Source organism: Aspergillus novofumigatus (assembly GCF_002847465.1).
Source record: "Aspergillus novofumigatus IBT 16806 chromosome Unknown P174scaffold_2, whole genome shotgun sequence".
In the NCBI taxonomy this organism is placed as follows: domain Eukaryota; kingdom Fungi; phylum Ascomycota; class Eurotiomycetes; order Eurotiales; family Aspergillaceae; genus Aspergillus; species Aspergillus novofumigatus.
In genome coordinates this window covers 807,360-828,576 of record NW_020194275.1, presented here as the reverse complement: position 1 = coordinate 828,576, position 21,217 = coordinate 807,360, and the positions used below count along the sequence as shown (strand labels likewise).

The window sequence follows — 21,217 nt, the reverse complement described above, 5'->3', positions numbered from 1 at the left end:
TGGTACTGGTACCGGCATGCCTCGGACGGAAAATTTCAGTTGATTCGTTCCTTTTATTAGCGATGTGTGGGTTGTTCGGATTGTTTTTCTCTGGCGGGCGTTAGGTTGGGCTGGGCCCCTCACGACTTGATTCACGGATTTCGCTTCCCAGTTCGATTCTCATTTGTGGACATTTGGTGTCTGGTTATCGTATATAGGACTGTTATTTACTAGCGGGACGGAAGGACGGACATATGGGTTCATTTACGGAATGGGAAATAAGGAATAGACAAGGTGGCTTTGTTCACCATTACCACATTAGCGCTCTCAAACTTGATTTTTTTTTTTTCTCACGCTATATTACATACGTTACTGAAACGCTTCTGCAGCCAACCAAAATGAGGGCTAAATAGGAGTATATACTACTTTTTGGATAATGTACAGTCGACCCCGTTCAAATAGGTACTTTTTTCACTGAGACGCAGTTCCCTCATGTTGTTCCCTTCTTGACGAACCGACCTCCTCTACCGTCTCGGAGACGGCACCCTTGCTGTCAATGAAATGCGAGATACGGTTCCGGGGTAACCAGGCGTCCTCAGGCATGACGAAGTACGAGATGAGAGCGAGGATCGTCACGCCTGCCATGATGATGGGGGCATCTATTCAGACAAAAGACATTAGTATAACTAGCACGGTCTGAAAATAGAACGAGCAAAAAGGATGCGGTATCTTACAGTTGAGATTCTCCCCCGTCACGGGAAACGCGTATGGAGAGAACAGGATGGCAACGACCCAGGCGTTCCAGAAGACGCCGATGAACTGGAAGGGCTTGCTTAGGCGGCCCAGACTCCACTTTGGCTTGGGGAAGCGCTTGGGCGTGCAGAGGAGGCGGCCGAGGCAGATGAGACCGTATGCGGCGGCGCTGGGGACACCGGCTGCGGAGACGAGGGATGTGAAAGCCACGCTTGATGGGAGGAGGGTACAGGTGACGAGGGCGGCGACGGTCCAGACGACGACGACGGCGTTGCGGGGCTGGCCGTTGTGGACGCGGGAGACCCAGCCGGAGAAGGGGAGGACTCCGTCACGGGCGACGGCGAAGACGAGACGCGAGGCGGCGACGATGGCGATGGCTGTGTTCTGCGGAGGGGTCAGAGTGTGCTTTGGGGGTGGTATGATGAGTGGGAGACGACTTACAAGCCACAGAGCTACAATGCAGATAATGTTCATGAAGACGTGGCCGCCTTTGCCGAGGACAACGGCGTATAGAGACACAAAAGGCTGGGGAGAGCCGAATGAGAAGAGTGTATCGGCGTCCGGCTGGAAAAAAGGTCAGTATATCCTATGCGTAACATGAATGGGGGAGAAATCGAACCGCGCAGAAGAGGAAAAGGATGATAGTCGCCAATCCGCCGACTCCACTTGCGACTGTACTCCAGAAGATACCACGAGCGGCTGTGACAGATGCGTTCTTGGTCTCTTCCGCGACGTGACCCGAGGCATCAAATCCAATCAGAATACCTGCAGTTGCCAGGTAGGAAAGACACCAGTTCCAGGCTGGCGGGGCCCCGGTACCGTTGTAGGTGGACATGAAGGCTTCGTGGGCAGACCGGAAGCCCCAGGTGTCGTGAGCGCCGATCGGAAGCCAGATGATGTTCAGCACGAAGTCCAGCAAGACCATCGAGGACGATAGGTAGAAGACGAATCGGAAGTATTTGGCTAGAAGAATCAGTACAATCTAAACAAGGATTATATCACGATCAGTTGGAGTTACGCACGAGGCAAGAAATTGAGCAGTGCAGCCAATGCGAGCAAGATCTCGGTACAGATCCATTGCACTGCCCGAAATTTGACATCACTAGTGTCAGTGGGAAAGTCGACGTTGAAGACTGTCAACTCCTGTTAAAGATAGGTCAGCTCGGCCCCTGACTACGTGGTGAACACACTTGCGAGCTTACCGAGAGCATGTAGTTCACAGCGGCCTGAGTGTTACTGGCGCAAAAGGTAGTCCAGGCAGTGGTACTCCACCAAGCAACGGTGAAACCAAGAAGTCTTCCAAATCTAGGACCGCCAGCTTCGGCAGCCCACAGATAGATTGAGCCTGCAGACGGGGACGCAGAGCATACTTCCGCGATGACCGCGGCGGTGATGAATGTGAAGACCATAGTAACCAGATAGCTCGTCCTACTCATTGTGAGTTTTCCATATATCGCAAAGAGGGGGTTCTTGTCTTACCAATAAGCTAGATTACCACCAGCTGCAATACCAGTACTGAAAGTCACACGAACTCCACCAACGAAGTAGAGCGCAGCTGTTCATGGTATGTTAGCGATGTCATGGAAAGAGTGCTTCGATAAGAGCATATCTCACCAAATGTCGTCGAAAAGCTCTCAAGGAGAGTGTACGTTCGATGAAGCACCTGAGATTGTTGTAAGCACCAAAGCTACACCCTATTATATTGTGGATCAGGACTCATACTGGCTTGTAGCCCATCGATTTCTGCAATCCGAGTCAGTATTGATATTATCACTATTATTATTGCAGTCCATCTCCTTGTTGCAAGAGTAAAAGAGTCTATCCACTAACCAAGAGAGCCGCATCATCTTGCGAACTTGTTTCGCTTCTGTCTTGTTCACCAATGACAGGGACCTCATCTGGGTCGACCAGAAGGTCTGAATGGTTTTGGGTCGTGGGAGCCATGACTGTTGTAACGCCTTGACGACAGACCTCAAATATTGACAGTGTCCAAAACCCTCACTCCTGAGGCTCGAAGAATACAAGAAGAAAGGAAAAGTCAAGATCGAAAAAATTCCGATATGTTATCGTCTCTTCGTAGATGATTTGAGTTTTGTGGATATCTTTTGCACGTCCCGCCAGGAACTGCCAACCCCACTGTTAGCGGCGATGAAAAGTTTAAAACGGCAAAAGGATATGCAGGAGAAAGTCCTTGGTTCGTTTTGGAGGGTTCAAAGCCTCCAATATGCCGCGAACTAATGGACAACTTTTGCTTGCCGAACGAGCAAGGGCCTGGAAGAAAAGTCTTCACTTACTCGCTACCCAGGACTACTACTTGGATCCTTGTCTTCCAAGCTTCGATTCGGCCCCGGAGATGTCTGGTCCGCAGGAGATTCAACGACCGAGCACGCTAAATACGAGGCTAGGGACGCTGAGGCCAGAGCACTGCTTTTTTTTTCCGTTTTCCACCCAAAAAAGCCAAGTGGTGGAGTCTCCAATCAGAGCTCACTGGATGGAGCGCAAGTCCATGGGTCATAACTGGGTATCTGTCCCTTTAGGATCAAACCTTTTGCATCCTCAAAATGAGCGACAAATGAAGCCAAGGGGAGATTCTGTCATTTGCTTTTTTCAGGCCTGTTGGATTGGCTCATTGCCATTGGTGCTTTTTCGCCATTATGCCTGTCGAAAGGACTGGTTTGAGCATCATCTTGAGGTCCTCAGATCGAATGACAAGAGCTGGACAGCTGCGGGACCAAGACTGGTTGAGCTGATCACATCATCGACAGTTATGGCCCCACCAGTCATGAAAGACAGGACAGCTTGAGAGCATTAAATCCATCTTTGATTATGCAGTATAGTCATACGATGGACTCAACTTGGATTGAATTGCAACAATTCAATGGAACCATCATCTTCAGTGTCATTTGTGCTAAGAGGGAAGAACACAACTGATGTCGTGCAAAGTATTAGATCAATATAGATCACGTGATATACACCGAATATCAGCTGTCCTACAATCAATCAACGTTCTCTTGGCCCTCATTCATTGACATCTGGATTGGAAATGCACATTAGGAGGATCCTCCTACTACCTACAACCCATCTTTGAGCTCAAACATTTGACTCTCTAACTGTTACTGAACAACAGATACGCTCAGCAAACTCGCCAATAAGCCTGAGGGTGGTATGTGCAAATCACCTTCCTTTTTCTGTGCATATATTGGTTGGAAATTGTACATTTTGGATCAAGTTTGCCGATCCACTTCCTGTCCGAAGCCTCTCTTAGCTTGATATACTGCCTTGGTTTCTGCTTAGAGGCACCTGATATATGTAGCTCGGCCGGGTTTGTACGTAGGAGATCATGATGTAGCCGTCTACACATGTCTCGAGGAACGCATTCAATTACCCGGAATAATCTGGAAAGAAACTAGCATTGATCTCATGGCAGACAAAAACTCTTGTAATATACTGACTATGTCATGGTGTATATAGAGCATGCAAGGCATATACAACAGATGTAAAACAAACAACGACTCATATCAAATAAATCAAAAAACAAAGATTCCTGTAACACTTTCACTTGCGTGCCTCAAGTCCAGCTTTGATGGCTATACCTAGTTAGAATCGGCCCTAAAGTTGACAAGAAGAAAACTCACCGTCACAAGACGCTTTCGCATCTCCAAACAACATCCTCGTACCAGGCATGTAGAACATGGGGTTGGGAACGTCGGCTATATTCTCTTAGTGATACGTTCCGGATAGCGTGAAAGAAAGAACTTACCATATCCGCTGGACATGCCGCGCTTCATCACAATGACTTCCTTGCTCTTCCAGGCATGCAGGACAGGCATGCCGGAGATCGCAGAGTCGGGCTCCAAGGCGATGGGGTTGACGGTATCGTTTGCACCGATCACCAGCGTGACGTCCGTGTCCGGGAAATCGTCGTTTATCTCGTCCATTTCGAGTACGACTTTGTCGGGGTCAGCGTTATTATGGGGGACCTCGAAATGTGTGGTGGGACTTACTGTCATATGGCACTGAAGCTTCAGCGAGAAGCACATTGCATTGTCCGGGCATGCGGCCAGCTGCAGCATCAGGTCAGTCAACTATCCTTCTAGGACCCGCCGAGATAGCCTGAGGTGAAGGATACGTACCAACTGGATGGATGGCAAATCGTACTTTGACGCCTTTAGCACGCAACATTCGGACGATTTCTGCAAGCGCGTATTGGGCCTTGGCCACAGCCATGCCATAACCGACCACCTGGAGCACTGTGAGCGTCGAGCATTGAAGAGTCAACATCAACATACAATAATCACGCTCTCTGCATTTGATAGGGTTTCCACCGTGTCATCCACCGTAACCTGAGTAACCTGGCCCTCGATCTTCTTCTGCCCTTGTTGAGGGGCCGCAATGCCACCAAAGAGAACATTGGTAAGAGATCGGTTCATAGCGACACACTAACCCTAGTCAGTGAGATCCTCAAATAAGCACATAAAGGGACTGACCATGATGTATGACAAGATCGATCCGCTGACCCCAATCAACGATCCAACGCTGGTGAGTAGTGGATTGTTGAGCATAAAGCCTTCTGCAACCAGAGCGAATCCCGAGTATGCATTGAGAACGGTGATGACAACAGCTTCATAATGTTAGTTTTTCGCTCCAATGTGAGGGCGACTGGACATACGCATATCAGCTCCTCCAATGGCAGCAGTGGTCGTATAGCCTTTCAGGAAACTTAGGACGGTATTCGCACCCAAGCACGTAGCAGCAATGAGCGGCGATGCAGGGCCCATCGATACGAAAGCTCCCATTGTCGCCAGGTTCGTCCCAAGCAAAGTCGAATTAATAACGTGGCGGCCGGGAAGTATCGTGGGTTTTGACGACAGGCGGCCTGCAAGCTTCAGGAAAGCTACAATGGAACCAGTAAATGTAACACCACCTGTCCAGTATCAGTAGTGTATCAATCACCAGAATCTGAGCTAATACCAATGAGAACACCAAGATACGCAGTCACCATATGCAAGGTTGAAATGTCACCAATGTCGGCCATCACGCTTCCAATACTTGTGAGGACAGCAGCCAGACCGACGACTGAGTGAAGGGCAGCCACAGTCTGAGGTAAGCTAGTTGGAGTAATGCGGCGCCCAATTAATGCTCCTGTAAGAATGTGAGCCAAACACCTGTAGTAACCATAGATACTCAGCCGAAACAGGCATAAAGAACGTACCGACTAGAGCACCGCCGCCAGCCATTGCTCCGAATTGAGCCAAGACCTCTGGTGAAAATCCTACAGCAGCAAGAGATGCAAGTATACCAGAAGCAACTCCTAGAATACCAAGGATATTTCCACGGCGAGCAGTTTGCTGGGAAGCAAGGCCAGAAATTGAGCCTGGTCGCCTTTAGTACACGGATCGGAAAGTTCGACACAGCTCCACTTACTGATGCAGAGAAGAGTGCTGACGAGATAGCCAGCGCTCACTAAACCAGCCATTCCAGTGCTAGCTGCTGCTATGAATCCGCCACCGAAGATAACAGCTGGTATCGCGTAGAGCCATGGATATTCGGGCGGGTCAGTCGGGCCTACAGGACGGTAAGTGCTTCATCTTTTTAATCAGAGGTGGAAGACTGACGCTTGAACATGTCTAGCATTCGCTTGGTAATAACAAAACCTCCAGCAACGTTCATTGATGCCAACAGGACCGAAACCGCTCCGAGAGCTTCAGGGATCGTGCTAGGCGTATAGCCTCCACCCATGACGAAAAGACCACCGATGCCGACCATGCCTAGAGTCCATGCGTGAGGATGCTACAGTAACGGGTTTCTGGAATAAGATGCCTGCTCACCTGAGATTGCATTTGTCACACTCATCAAAGGAGAGTGGAGAGCTGGAGCAACACCCCATACAGCACGATAGCCGACGAGACCGGCAAGCCCAAAGGTCATCATGTTGCTCATGAAAATGGGACCAGTGGCTTTTCCCAGAGCAAGTGCCGTTCCCATACCAGCTGTAACACTTGCAACATCGCGAGTAGCCTTTTGCCAGGGTGTGAGTGATAACTCGGCTTGTCCCTTGGCTGCAGTTGCCGCAGCTGCCGGCTTAGGTGGCGGTGGTGCTGGTCGTGGAGCTGGGGGCAATATCTCGCCGCTGAGGGTGACAATAGAGCCGCGCACAACCTCGTCCGACAGGTCTATGCCGAACGATTTCTCCTGCGGTGCCATGGATAGAAGGAACTTGGTGATATTGTTCGAATATAGTGTGGATGCTTGGGTCGGTAGGCGTGACGGAAAATCAGTATACCCTGAAATGGTCAGCATGGATTTTACTGAGATCGGACAGGGTTGAAGTCAAACTCACCAATGACAGTGACACCGTTGTAATTGACCAATTGTCCTGGAACCGTTGCTTCACAATTACCACCAGCCTCAGCTGCAAGATCAACAATGACAGATCCAGGTTTCATGGCAGCGATCATCTACTATGAATTAGCTCGTGCCGCAAGGGACGAGGTTGTGAATCATTCAGACCTCCTTGGTAATGAGTTTTGGTGCCGCCTTGCCTGGAATCAGTGCTGTAGTGATAATGATATCAACATCACGGGCCTGTTCCATGAAGAGCTTCATCTCCGCGTCATAGAATTCCTTGGACATTTCCTTCGCGTATCCGCCCTGGCCAGCGCCTTCTTCCTGGATCTCGACCTCGATGAATTCGGCGCCTAGAGATTGAACCTGCTCACGGGCAGCAGAGCGCGTATCGAAGCCACGGACAATGGCACCTAAGCGGCGGGCCTATGCATCGTTGGTAGAGAACTTTGACTGTCACGCAGGGCGGACCTACCGCAGCGATGGCGCTCAAACCAGCCACACCAGCACCAATAACCAAGACCTTACTAGGAGGTATCTAATGCAACAATCAGTAACAGCTCCCTTTTCGTGGAGGTGAACAACCTTTCTAAGAAGCATGGGTTAGCAGGTCAATATCTCAATCGGTTCCGCATCTCTTACCCAGCAGCTGTAACTTGACCAGTTAAGAAACGACCAAAGTGGTTCGACGCTTCTAAAACAGCCTTATACCCGGCGATATTGGCCATAGAGCTTGCCTCACCGTTAGCATCCATCAACTATCTTTTGATCCCGCCTGCTCGTAAGCCCGTTGTAACTCACCTGAGGGCATCGAATATCTGGGCACGAGAAATCCGAGGTATCATATCCATGGCGAAGGCCGTGACTTCGCGTGACGCAATAGCCTCTACCAACAGTTTATTCTGGGCAGGATACAAGAACGAAATCAGGGTGCTTCCCTGGCGAAGGGCTTCGACTTCATCTATGGGGCCCTCCTGTCGGGGACTACGGACTTTCAAGACGATGTTACTTTCGGACCATACAGCGGCTCGGTTGACCAGGGTCGCTCCGGCTTGTTCGTAGGCCTGGTCATGGATCTGGGCTTGTTCGCCGGCACCGCGCTCGACTAGTATGCGCGAGAAGCCTTTCTTTAGTAGCAAAGTCACATTCTGCGGTGTGAGAGCCACGCGGCGCTCGTTGGGCCATGTCTCGCAGGGGACGCCAACAGTCAGCGAGGAGTATGGGACAACGGGTACATTTGACGGGGCAGAGGCGCTGCTCGCGGTTCTCTTGGTGATTTGCGGCCACTGAGGGATGAAAGGGAGCTTATGGTCGTTGCTCTGGCGAAGTAGGTAGTATACCTGTCGTGCCTGAACCGCTGAAAGTTCAAGCAGAGTTAGTACTCTAATAGCAGACCCTCTAGTACCAAGAAAGCTGCTTACAAAGATGGTTCAGTGAGAACAATGACTTCCCTAGGTGGGATCTGCAAGCCGTCCGAGACGGCCCCAGAGCCGACCGCAGGGTCAAAGGCACACTCATCGTCAAGAACAACTACTCGAGGATATAGTGTCGTGAGCCGTCCGACAGAGATATCATTCCTGGAATTCTCAACCCATCGACAGAGGCAAGGGCGTGAACTGCAAAGCAAAGGTGAGATGGAAGGGAGGGGAAGATCGGTGGTAAATAGTGCGGAGTCGACGCGGATAAGTGGTACCCGACCTATACAGGGATGAAGGAAGAGGTCAATCCGCGAATCCTAGAACTGATTGGAGTAGGTTGCCTACCTTTTGATACGCGCTGTGACTCTGGTTACTTGGCCCCGGTCTAGCGATAGGAGCAACGCAAATCGAGAACGAACATTGGATGGAGTCTGAACGGACTCCCGCAAAGAAGGGGGAGAAGACTTCGGCGTTGCTGGGCGTGGCGGGGAAATAATGATTGATCAGGCGCGACACAAAGAACGAATTCCACGAGTGAATCCTCAGGAAGAGGTGTGATCAATCAGGATAGGTCATCCTGATTGGTGTGCAGCGCCCCCGTACTGTACATAATTCGATCGATGCAACAGTGGCTGCCACGCATAGTATCCAAATATCCCTATTATTTATTCCCTGCAAGCTCAACAAGAGAAAATGAGGGGAAAGCTGGGGATCATGTGGGGAAGTTGCCGGAGGCACTCCACTACTATTTTTACTATGCTATGGATCCACACAATTACTGAGCATTCATTATTTAATGGTCATCAAAATGACACTGCCATCAAAGTCCTGAAAAATGAATGTTTGAAACGGATTTGAAATGTTAACACGCTCTACAAATGTCAAGCTCCAAACCTCTAAGACCTACCCGAAATCATCCCGCAGGTGATACAAACCCCCACAGTCCCGTCGTACTACGCCGATAAGGCAGCCAGTTTGAGGCAGCGCCAGGCAATATGCATCTTGTGGCTTAGCCCTGCAGATATGTCGCTTATATAATATCTTGACAGAAAAGACTGCTCAAGCTCCGCGGCGAGACATATATCGGTTTGAGGGTTCGAAGATTGTAGACTTCTGCATTCCTTCGGCCATAGGGACTTGACGCCAACCAGCACGAACTAGCATGGGAGGTGTTTCGCGTGGAGGTATAGAGGGAGGCGGCAGAAAATGCATCGAGCCGTTCAAGATGAGTATCAATCCGACACGCTTTGAAGCACACAGTGCCATGCTTCTATCTCCATACATATTTCAAATAGTTCTAAATGTGGCTTTGGATGTTCTCGAACGACGCCAATGAGCGCCTAGCACTACAACTGAACAATGAAGACCGAAGCGCACGATTCCGAGATACACGAAGATTCAAGACCGAGGAAACTATGTGTGAGGGTAGCCAGTTTCAGCCGTTGAGGACTCTCACTCTCAGGGCTTGATCATGACCAAGACAGTTGTTGTTGACTTATAGTCGCCGTAGGAGCTGAGATGGTCGAAATAGTTGTAGGTTCTGAAGGAATAAACGTAGTATGCCTCTGGTAACACAACGGTTCCACAAGAAGGGCGACAGAGCATTTACCCTGGTATATAGACGTGTGTTCCGATCAACTCATGGTGCATATAAGTGGTACATAGTAGCGTGGCAGAAGAGCAGGAAAGATGAGCATCATGATATCTATAGGCAAGATTGGCGAGCATAGAGAGCGTTCTGAGACATCATTCTTTTGTCAAGACAGGACTACAAATCAGCTCAAACAGAGGGCATCTACCACGCAAGAAATATGACGTAGTGAATCTGCAGCGTCTACACCATAAAGCAACCACAGGACGTCAAAGCGATCTTCCTTTTGCGGATATCAACAGACAGCGCATGAGCTTCCATTAGCAAACAGAACGAAAACCTTTAGCCAGTCCAGCAAACGGATTTCCCAAGTTGTGTTGCGGAACTTAGAAGGTAACATGGACAATCAGTTGAAGAGACCATGGCTGTAGAATATTCATCAGGATAATGATCCCTGTGGTCATGGCTGGTATGGCAGGCCAACTTCGCTAACTGTCTGATTGTCTACGACGATTGATAATCTAAGGTAAATTGTACGCGAGAAAACGAACCAGAATAATCTTCATTCCAAATTCTTGCAACTCGTCATGGTAGTCGATGACAAAGAAGGACTCCAACCTCAGTCCAGGAGGCATCCAGCGATGATTGGTCCAGTCAATAGACATTATACAGTAAGAAATAGACAATAGGGTAGACAGAAGGACAGTACAGACAAAATCCAATTTCCCAAAATCAGAAAGCCGCCATTAACCAAATTAAGGAGGATATCGCTTGAGGGGTAACGCCTTTCGCCAATAAATAGAACCCAAGAATGAAGAAAAGAAATACGAAAGAAGCAAAAGGTAAAAGCCATGCTATGATCGATGGTTCCAGATGGTAGATTTCCTCCTCCCTCTCAGCATAAAGCCCATGATGCTCTTAGCGGTGGACTGTTCCTTGCCCTCCCGATTCGAGAGCTTGCTGCGCTTCAGGCTCTTCTTTCGGCTCACAGTAGACTTTCCTGCCTGATCGACTGGCTCAGGTGCATCCAGACTGTGGACACTCTCCGCTTCCGATCGAAGGCTGCTGGAGTAGGATGATTTGAAAGAATGCATAGTGGAGTTCCGCACCGGAGGGGGTGGGCGATAGCTGGTCGGTGTGGGTGCACTGCTGTTGCTGTACACAGAACCGGATCGGTCTCGGCAGAAAGTTGGCGAGGAGTAGTATGGAGTAGAATTTTGAAGGATAGGAGAAGGAGTGCGACATGTTTGTAGCGGGGATGACTGTTCAGAGCTCACGCGCATGTGGGATGCGGAGGTGGATGCTGTGCGAGTGTCCAAGCCTGCGGACGTGGAAGCGTGTCGGGTGTGCGAGAGTAAGACGCTCGCACTACTCAAGCTTCGCAACGAAGGGGGCCGTCGGAGGGATTCGGCGGGTAAACGCGAGCGTACGGCAGTATATAGTGAGGGCAGCTTCTGGGCGGGTAACGCTCTTGCGCCGGAAAATGTCCTAGAGCGAAAGCGGGGCGACAAGGGCTGGGGAATCTCGGGGACTTCGGACAGCGACTGCATCGTGGCACTAGACTTTGGCACCTCAATGCGTTTTAACTCCTTAGCCGATCCCGATGAGTGCCCGGCTACCGAGACACTGTTGCGTTTGAGCTGCTTTGCATTCGCTCTATCAGACTCGCCTGAGATAAGTAGAGGTTGAGACTTGGCTGCCTGTCTGAGCGAGTAGATACCCTTGCAAGCATCCTCATCGGAGGCGTTGCTTGAGCTATGCTTGCAAAAGGTGTCTTGCTTCTCGTCAGCCGACGCAACAGGCAGGAAATAAGATTGCTCGGGACTGATTTGAATCAAGTGAGGTTTGGCCATAGGTTCCACATATGTGACCTGCTCAGCCACGAGGACGTCGGTATCTTCCACTGAGAAGACAGAGGTGGGAGACGGCGATCTCATCGACCGAGCAGCCGATGATCCGGGCGACCCCGGGGCACATAAACAGTTGGCTGTAAGAAGATTGGTGACTGAAGTGGTGACATTTGATCCGGAGGAGGCAGCTCGATAATCACATCATCATCATCGTCCTCGTCGTCGTAGACGATGGAGTCGGTGGCAAAGGTTGCATTGCTGCTTCGCTTCACTGTATCTATTGATACGGGACGCGACTTCCTTCCTCTCGACGGGTAGGGAGCAAGCAGCCGGGCAATTTGACGGTTCTCTGGCTCAGGCTCAACGCCGCGAGATAGCTCTTCCGTGCTCATATCAGAAAACGTCCCCGTAGTGTCATCAACGGGTGAGAAAGCGTTATCGTGTCCACCATGTTCCGACTCTGATATCTCTTCCTCGTCCGACTCGTAACGTCGTGGCAAGAGCTGCTGGTTTGTGTAATCGAGACTGAGAGAATCCGCGGATTGGTACATTTTCTATGTGAATGCAGAATAAGAAGATGAGCACCCAACAGGCCAGTGAAGGAGACTTCTTCAGACAATAAGGCAAGAGATTAGTAAATGGAGAATGAAGAAGTCCAAGGGTCTCAGATCCTGAAGGTCATCAAGGGTGGACGAAGGAGTGCAGTATGTCAAAAGAGTGTGGTGATTGACCCAGGGGAACAGGGGAAGAGAGCAGTAGTTCACGGGATATAGACAAGGATATATTAATCCTGGATATTTGGATATTTTCTATCTCCTCTTGTCCCACACGGGTTGGCATGCTCTAAAGGAGTGGATCCTACCCTGGAAGGTTTTTTTTGAACAAGGAGGAGACCACCTTCGATGCCATCAGATTATACAACCGCCAAAGAGGACGGACTAACAAGAGCTCGGTCCACAGTCGGGTTAGTCAATATCAGCGCAAAAATAGGGAAAACAGCCGTTCACACGTGCACTTGAGAAGAATTGTTGCGCCTTTCTTTGCCCTCTTTCTCTTCCCCTTTTCTTTTTTTCACGCTGGGCCAGAATCAGGACCGACTATGTTGGAACTGCAATGGACAGTGCTTACGTCGGCGGTTCGTCCTTGCCTGCCTCCTGCAGGACAAGGAGGGAACCGTTGCCTCAGGATTATCCGGAGAGCAACCCTTGCATTTGGAGTTCCTCACTAAAACCCTGCATTATCGCCGAGCCCCGAATTAAAAAAAGGAAAATAAAGCTGTGAGAGTGTGAGCGTTAGGCCATTTCATGTAAAGTGTCATTTGCGCCATTCATTCAGAATCATATGGGGCACCACGAAGGTTGGAGAAAATTCGACGTATCAACGTGAGCTGTCATTTGATAGGAAATCAGAGGTCAATGCTTGCGGAGCAAAAATAGTCCAGGGATAGCGTATTCTTAATGCAAGCTCTTCGATTAGGAAAATTTTTGCGGCAACAGCTTGATTGCAGGTCTGCATTGTCCACCTCAACGGGCATAGGAAGGATCGTTTGGGTAGCGCTAACGGGCAACCCTCTCAGACATACGGATCTAAGACAGGAAGATGGACTCGGCCAAGACACGCGCTAAGTATTCGGGCCAAGAGCCGGGGCCATGTGGTAGAGTAGATAGACTGTACTACTTTGGTACGGAGGAGTAGAGAAGTTTAGATGTTCTACGCTCTTGCTGATCTGCCTGTCTTCCTGAGAAGTAAGAGTTGCGTCGCTGATGGAGAAGAAATGCCCAGTTCGAAGTATGATTGATCCACAACAGGTTCAGCGATGTGGACTGCTGGTCGAGCTGCCTTCTCGAAGGCCCGTTTGCCTTCTTAGTCGGTGATCAGTTCTCTCGTTCTCTGCCCTGATTCTCATGTCGATATCTCAAGCCACCAAATGCTCTGACCACCCATTATCATCGCACAGTTGCAATTGGATAGGTCGGGTCTCCACAAAGCCGCGTACGTACGAAGCAGTTATGCCGCAGCATTAATGCAGTACACAGATAGATGGATAATAGCAGATCATATCATACCGTTCTGGCAAAAGCTTGCCGAGTGTGATGTGTAAGATGTTCCTGACGAGTTGCCAAGGTAGACCCGCTGCTACACCATTGTGGGGCGTCTTTAACTCAAACGCACCATCATCCACCAGCAGCCCAGCGAAGCGAATTATCGCCGAGTCCGGTTTCCACTCGTTTATGGCTTGATTTTTCGATTTCTCCTTTGGCGGGCGCATATTTGTGATTTCGGCTTATTTTTGGGCACATCGAGACGACCAAAAGCTCGACAGAACAACCGAGAACCAATAGGAGATTTTGAAAGCTCCACGGTAGATAATAGCTGGATGACCTCCCTGCAGGAAATCCATCCTAACCCTTGCAGCAACCATCCAAGTGGACTCGACTCTCACCACTGACAAGCGGCAGTATGGCCAACTTCGGATAGCCCAGCCGGATACGGCGGTTTCAGAAAGTCTCAGAGTGGTTCGCTCGCAGTTTCGAACTGTGTCAAGACAGAACGACGCTGAACTTAAGCGGAAAAATAATTGAACACCAACCGCAATAAACCTAGGTAGATAATGGAAAATCAATGGAAAATCATTCAAGCCTAAGTGATCGAAGTAGAGATTCTGGCTCCGTGCCGACGTGGTCAGTAAGATAAGGTAGGGACGATACTTTTCTGCGGTGGCTGGTCGACACTCGTCCACATCATCAACTGTCTTCAGCGCCAAGTGTAACAGACTGACTCAGAAACTCTACGCTCCCTGTAGTAAGGAAATGGTTCTGACTTGCTGAACCCTCAGACCTCCCGAGAAGCGAGGAAAAAGCAGGTTGGTTTGCAGATGGTTCGTTGTAGTTACTGGCACCATTGGATTGGTACGTGTCCAACTGTGGTTGCAGTGTGAAACACCATGGTGCTCCGGTGCATATTGAGGATGTGCTTGTCCTTAATGCTGCATTTGCCAAGGACCTACGCAGGAGATAACATAATCCATCCCCTTTTGTTGTTAATCCTGATAGTCCCAATGCAGTGCTGGTTCCCCAGTTACATGATCAAGTGGATTTCTTGGTTGAAGCCTTGAATGCTTGGTGGCAGGAAACATCATCCCCCAATCTCTTGAGCGTTCGAATAAGACGATATGGAGTACATGGATGCAAGCTGTATTGGCAATTCGCATTTTATGCTTTTCTCCTTGCGTCAACCTCCTCCACGTCGACCGCGTCCTCGATGACCAGCACTCCTATCTCCAGCTTTACCGTAGTATCAAAAAGCAAAACCCGGAGTGTTGATCAGCAATATCAACATCAACAACGTCCGCTTGAGCGTTGAAACTGCTGTCCTTTACCAATGAAAGGCGGATGGTCATGCATAGATCACACTCACTCCAACCGACGCAGATAATTCCCAGGTAGCCATGCATACTTGGATCTATCATCTGCACCACTTGATCGTGGCGTCGGTAATCTGCCAGGCTGCTAACAACAAACATGATTCCGTATGTCAACAGATGGCTGGTTGAAACGTCCGTAAAATATCGAAGCAGAACTTGTCATCTCCTCTACGTTGGTAGCTGGTACTCTCATCTATTTCTCCCTTGCTGCTCAATCGAACCTGTATAAAAGCTTCTTCAGGACGACCAAGTGCCCGTCGGGTCTCTGTTCTCTTTCCACACGGATAATCACAACTGCCACTCCATATGTCTACAACTTCCAAATTTTCAACTCTTCCCCTGAAGTTCCCCGGCGCAGAAGGCACTACCGAATTGCAATCAAATGGAGAATGCATATCCCGTCTCCCGAGTATCCAGTAGAGGACCCAGGCTACTGTACCTGACACAAAGCTCCCCGCCGAGCACCGCAGTCCTAGCGCTTAGGGACGTTATTCCCCACATGACGTCCTAAGAAAGCAACTATCAATTCGAATGCCTTGAGCTTTGCCTCTACTGGCGGGTTCTCCGGCAATCCCCTTTTCTGCAAGAGTATGGCGTAGAACGCGGATACTGACCTTGAAGTGTGGGTCATACAGTGGCCTTGGAAAGACCACTGTTGACGCTCAGAGGCGATGTCTCACCTTGGTCCTCTGTAGTCGACGAACTAGAATTTGCTAGATTGCGCACTCTTCATCATCCGAATGACCATGTGGGTATTCATTGTATATCAACCTCGGATGATTAGTACCTATCATGGCCCAATGTTTGTCCACGCGCCAGAAAACTTCACTGAGCCTTAACAAGGAATCCGGAGTCCTCCTTCATACCCTCAATGTCAGGGTCAGCAGTCCCTTCATGTGCCTACATTCACCTTGGAGACATGGACATCCTCGTTGATGTCGAGGGATGAAAAGCACAACCCAAGTATGAAGGATGAAGTCGCCTAGTTGGATACTTACAATCCTACTATTCACCCTTCGCATTCATGCCTCGTTAACCACGATGCAATGCCAAATTCTCCCCATCATGTCTTCATTCCGCATGCCATGCCCCTGAAGGACAATGTCTCAAATCTTACCCTTCACCCCTTGCTACGGCTCAGTCCGGGCCTGTCAATATCATTCTTAGTCTTCCCCAGCCTATGAGGACCAATGTAGGCGCCTTATAAGGTACTCTTATTCTTATTCGTCTGACTTACTCCATACTCACACCCTACACAAACACCGTAGGGATGCTGACCAGGCACGAAGTACGGAGTCCAGAATGCATGTACCAGATTCTCGTCCAGCCTCGCACATAACCCAGTTTCCATCTCAATGTCAATACTGTCAATGCTCCAACTCAACCTCAGCCGGGCCTGCTCTTTATAACCATAACCATGGATGGCAGTTGACCCAGTCATGACCATCCAGCATCGACATTTCCCTGAGTGTCGCTGTCACCATGATGAAGATGTCTAGCTGCCGTTGACGCCTTGCGACTCTTAATCTCACACTCTCTCATCTCATTGCTATACCAACAAACAAGCACTTGTTATCTACCTGTACCCGCGACCCGAGACCAAAGAAGCGCGTGCGCGAGCCTCTACGGGTACCTGGACTGCTTGGAGTAATAACCCACCACTCTGAGGCCAAGGGAAGTCTACGGCCATATGCTTGTCATGACAAATGTCGATAGAGATGGCGACCTGTCACCCCGGTACGATGAACGGTTTCTTGTTCAGTCATGGATGATGATGTGGATTGTCCGGAATGCATAGGAATAGATACCACTAGGCCCTAGTATATAGTAGAGGTAATACTTTACATACCTCTAGTTAATCTTAGCCTCTTTGTTAGTATTATCTAACTCTATAGATATGTATAAGATATATATATTATACCTAGGTATTCCTAGGCGGCTATAACTAGTAGTTTAAGAAGGTTATAGAGCGATATAGCTAGAGCATAAATGAATATAGAAAGCATTGTCATGAAGAGCTCTGAAACTGCTACCAGCTATAAATACCTGTGAAATAGCAGGACAGCATTCGGCTCAGAGCATTACAGCTCAACCCACGACGGGCCTCAAGTCTATAATGCGACAGACTACAACATGATCTAATGTACAAAGGACACAAGGTATATCGTCACCATTAAATTTATTTACCTGTCATCTATAGATACTAGAATAAAAGCAAGTATGAATCACAAGCGCGAATAGGAGGACAGAAGGAGGAAATGGCTGCAACCAGCAGCATGACAAGAAAAACACAGAGGAAGAAAAGTAGCACGTAAAATACAACCTGGAGACCGTCAGAGCAATATCTTGTCGCTCTGCGAAGTCTCCGGGTAAGGAACTTGGACATTTCTCCCCAGACACTCGTAATCCACCCAGTGCTGACCTTGCACTGCCCATGCTGCAAAGTGACACCGCCATATGAGCTCATTGCAATGCGAAAGCGACCAGTATCATAAGGTCATTCATTAAACAGTGATAAAAAAATCTAGGCAGCAGAAAAGACATCTCTGAAGCAAAATTAAATGAGCTCGGATTTTGTTTTCATGCACACCAACGGCGGTTCGCGTGCTGTCGATCATCGGAGAAGCTCAGACCAGTTGAAGGAATGAGACACACGGGGCGATATTTCAGGAGGTATCATGAAGAGGAACCGCTCAAGGTGAGTTCGACCCTTCAATCACCCGCAAGCCGCTCTGCATCTAAGCCTTGCGAGAACGAGTGACGGGACCATTGGACCGGCCACTTGCCACTGCCTCTCCGTTCGCTGTGGCGCTGCCATTGGCAGCAGGAGTGACGGAGGGGACCTCAAAGTTCTTCATGTCAACCAGGGACTGCTTTCCAGTGTTGCGACGAGGGCGACCAGTCTTGGCGGTCTTCTTGTAGGTGGCAATGTAGAAGGAGATGAACAGGAAGAGGTAAGAGCTGATGATAGCAATGCCCGAGAAAGCGGCAAACTCCTCTCCGGCACACTTGCCCATGTTGGGAGCCCAGGGGAAGTAGGTAGAAGAGAAGTAGGTGTAAGAAGCGAAGTAAACAAAGCCTGATGCCCAGTTAGCATACGTATGACAAAAGGCATATTTCTAGGGTACTTACCAAGGTCGATAACGAACTGGATAATCTGGAGACGGGTGATCCACTCCTTCCACCAGATGCGAATGCCACGAGCACTCTGGAAGTAGTACCAGTACATGACAACGTGAACAAGCAGATTGATATCAATGACAACCCATTGGACAGCAGTCAAACCGATAAGCTGAGTGTAGCACAGAAGGGCGGTGGCACCATGGTGGTAGGTATGAAGGAAGGTCAAGGGCTTCTTCTTGAGGAACAGGAAGACGGTATCGAGAAGTTCGAGGTACTTGGTCAGATAGTTGAGCTGTCCTCTCTGTCAGCCGGCCAGCACTTCAAGCCTCGAGATCAGGAGATCACTTACATAGTACAGGACGATGAGGGGCTGGGTCCATCCACCCTGGTGATCGCAAATGCTGAAGAAGAGACCGTGCCTGTAGAGCGTAGGCAAAAGCTGCTCAATGAAGAGAGCGAGTAGAGTTGCGCTGATCGCGGTCAGGTAGAAGTTGTGGATCATGAACAGTGTGTTGAGCTTGAAAGCTGGGCGGTTCTTCATCAACTCGCGACCACCGAAGATGATGATGTAGTAGGCCACGAGCGCAATCGCTGTCTCCTTGAAGGTAGACATTGGCGTCACACCCTCGACGAACTTGAATTCGCTGGCTGGGTAGCCCACAACGACCTCGAAGGCCTTGTCGAAGATGGGCCATAGGTGAATACCAAACGGCCGATCAATTGTCGGACGGGGCAAGTTCTGCAGTAATTCGAGCGCCATGATGAATAGTGCGAGACGTATCTATTACCGAGATAGGTCGCAGATAGTGAACAGTACGGGAACGTTGACTGGAAAGGAACCCCTTAAAAGCGACCCCGACTTTTCGTTGGCGCCGTCAACGCGGCGAGGAAAGAGCGCAAACAAGAAGAGCACTCAAGGAGTGACTAACGAAGAGAAGAATTGGAGAAGAGAAAGGGAAGTAGTAAAAACAGGAGGAAGAAGGAGAATAAGAAGACGAAATAGGATGCAGGAAATCTGGGAGGTTGCAACGAGATAGACAGAGGAAAGAGAAAGTGGAGTGAGTTTTTTGAGGACAGCGATGAGACGAGACCTGAAAGAGGCTGCTTCCTTAGGCTGGCACCTTAGGTTTGTCCGCAAGGAGAGAGGAAAACCAAAAATCATCGAATCAGAAGCGCCCAATGGCCGATCGTCCCCTTCTTTTCGGGTCTCCCGGCGTGTCCGCAGTCGCCCAACAGGGACTAGCGCTGCCTCGGTCGCCTGAATATTAAGGAAAATAAGGGGCACTTTTCAGGTTTCTCTCTTAGCGGATTATGTGCTTCCGAGATTCCGCGTGTATCCAGCACGCAACATCTTAAGAGTTATTTATGTAGATGCTGCGTCTTCTGTATCCGGATACTCGTAGTGAGAATGAGAAAGGTATTTATATCAGTCCATTGATCCCGCTCATGGAGTGTCACCTTCGACGTTGATCCCCATTCGGTTGATATCAGAGGAGCCCGGGCAGCAGTCGTCTCGAACCACAAATTAAGCCGGCTTTCACATGCTCGATTTGCCATGTATCACAAACAATAGTGCAAAAGAAAGTTGAAACTGAAACCAACTCGTTTTCAACTGGTTGAAGCTATCTTGGCGTTTTCCATATCAATGCTCTCCTACAGATGAGGACTGACTGCTGTGACTGGTCAAGTAGCACAAAAAGGGAGTCGAGGGTAGTACCATGGTAGAAACTTTGGACTCGTTCAACAACGGGGCGTCTGATTTTTGGTTTAAGTTGATATCCACATGTTAGCTGATCGAGAATTAGAGGAAACCCAGACTAACAAAAAATGAGGCTTGCGATGTGATGCTTATGGTTGCACTCTAGGTTTCAATGGCCAAATGACTGCGAAATACAGAGTAGGAGGAACGGACTCGGCCATATGTTACATTCCCTTGATGTTCGACTCCTACTACACATTCGTTGCATTGATTCCTTAAAGTATCCAATGAGTAACTATACACTCCGACTCTTTGTATTTTCGGCTTCGGGCTGGGCCATAGTGGACTTGAGACATGCAGTGTTTCGCGTCTGACGAAACGTCGACGCAGCGAAATGTTGCTCAGAAAACTGGAGCATCCCGAACTTTTAAATTTCCAAAGAAGGGAGTATAAATCTCAATCTGACATCCAGCGTGAGGGTCAAATAATAGCCAATGACACGTTCTTGTGGTGGTCAAAATGAGTATCAATCCGGCTGTGCTGTTGAACATATTCTTGCAGCTGGCTCGGTTTTGTCTGCGGACAGCCGTATCGACAGCGCAATGAGACTCAACCGAGATGTTTTGATTGGCTAGATTCTGCCAGGGGAAAGTCTACCTAATCTTTGGAAATCAGCATAATGCGACGGATGACATACATACAGGAGGTAGCTTGATGACTTCCACTAGTCATCTACCTCTCCAGATGTGAGAATTGCTGGTCTGTTCTCAGAATAAGGCTACAACCCGCACGGTAGTTACACCGGAAAGGCTCGTGCAGCTAGTTATTGCATTTGATAGAACGGCGAATAAAGTCATCAACCCAATGCAGAATAACCAAGGTCAACACTGATTTTGATGTAGTCAAAGTAATCATACTCGTTCGTCAACAACTGCCCGAGGACTGGAAACCGATGATATGACAATTGACCAATCAGATACTCCAATTGCATTGACTATGCACTGGCCAATCAGAAATGACAAAATGCAATCAAAG

General features: G+C 49.1%; 6 protein-coding genes across 6 annotated transcripts; 1 reads left to right on the top strand and 5 right to left on the bottom strand.

Annotated features, from left to right (window-relative positions):
* Positions 1 to 365: 365 nt before the first annotated feature.
* Positions 366 to 3,045, bottom strand: P174DRAFT_438346 (putative amino acid permease). The gene is made up of 10 exons (XM_024826519.1): positions 2,563 to 3,045; positions 2,455 to 2,475; positions 2,347 to 2,395; positions 2,212 to 2,287; positions 1,935 to 2,160; positions 1,755 to 1,875; positions 1,352 to 1,695; positions 1,174 to 1,296; positions 714 to 1,116; positions 366 to 638 (listed from the first exon to the last, which is right to left on the bottom strand). The coding sequence occupies exons 1-10, from the start codon at positions 2,674 to 2,676 to the stop codon at positions 451 to 453; spliced, it is 1,665 nt and encodes a 554-aa protein (XP_024685167.1). The 5' UTR covers positions 2,677 to 3,045; the 3' UTR covers positions 366 to 450.
* On the top strand, positions 2,794 to 3,930 carry P174DRAFT_81608 (uncharacterized protein). The gene has a single exon (XM_024832468.1). It carries the CDS (start codon positions 2,957 to 2,959, stop codon positions 3,533 to 3,535), a length of 579 nt encoding a protein of 192 aa, XP_024685166.1. The 5' UTR covers positions 2,794 to 2,956; the 3' UTR covers positions 3,536 to 3,930.
* A 357-nt stretch (positions 3,931 to 4,287) lies between these two features.
* Positions 4,288 to 8,595, bottom strand: P174DRAFT_417593 (putative nicotinamide nucleotide transhydrogenase; the record flags this gene model as incomplete). The annotated part of the gene is made up of 20 exons (XM_024824615.1): positions 4,288 to 4,319; positions 4,368 to 4,442; positions 4,493 to 4,681; positions 4,737 to 4,796; positions 4,866 to 4,974; positions 5,022 to 5,171; positions 5,220 to 5,353; positions 5,402 to 5,656; positions 5,704 to 5,874; positions 5,945 to 6,106; positions 6,157 to 6,297; positions 6,348 to 6,500; positions 6,561 to 7,016; positions 7,073 to 7,190; positions 7,243 to 7,503; positions 7,553 to 7,615; positions 7,660 to 7,666; positions 7,720 to 7,809; positions 7,879 to 8,434; positions 8,499 to 8,595. The coding sequence occupies 20 exons, from the start codon at positions 8,593 to 8,595 to the stop codon at positions 4,288 to 4,290; spliced, it is 3,279 nt and encodes a 1,092-aa protein (XP_024685165.1).
* A 2,345-nt stretch (positions 8,596 to 10,940) lies between these two features.
* On the bottom strand, positions 10,941 to 12,487 carry P174DRAFT_428107 (uncharacterized protein; the record flags this gene model as incomplete). Its single annotated transcript, XM_024825490.1, has 2 exons — positions 10,941 to 11,989; positions 12,052 to 12,487. 2 exons carry the CDS (start codon positions 12,485 to 12,487, stop codon positions 10,941 to 10,943), a joined length of 1,485 nt encoding a protein of 494 aa, XP_024685164.1.
* Positions 12,488 to 17,515: 5,028 nt separating this feature from the next.
* Positions 17,516 to 18,016, bottom strand: P174DRAFT_81347 (uncharacterized protein). The gene has a single exon (XM_024832467.1). The coding sequence runs from the start codon at positions 17,815 to 17,817 to the stop codon at positions 17,551 to 17,553; it is 267 nt and encodes an 88-aa protein (XP_024685163.1). The 5' UTR covers positions 17,818 to 18,016; the 3' UTR covers positions 17,516 to 17,550.
* Positions 17,958 to 19,402, bottom strand: P174DRAFT_81344 (elongation of very long chain fatty acids protein). Its single transcript, XM_024832466.1, has 3 exons — positions 18,833 to 19,402; positions 18,493 to 18,775; positions 17,958 to 18,439 (listed from the first exon to the last, which is right to left on the bottom strand). Exons 1-3 carry the CDS (start codon positions 19,241 to 19,243, stop codon positions 18,099 to 18,101), a joined length of 1,035 nt encoding a protein of 344 aa, XP_024685162.1. The 5' UTR covers positions 19,244 to 19,402; the 3' UTR covers positions 17,958 to 18,098.
* Positions 19,403 to 21,217: the final 1,815 nt, after the last annotated feature.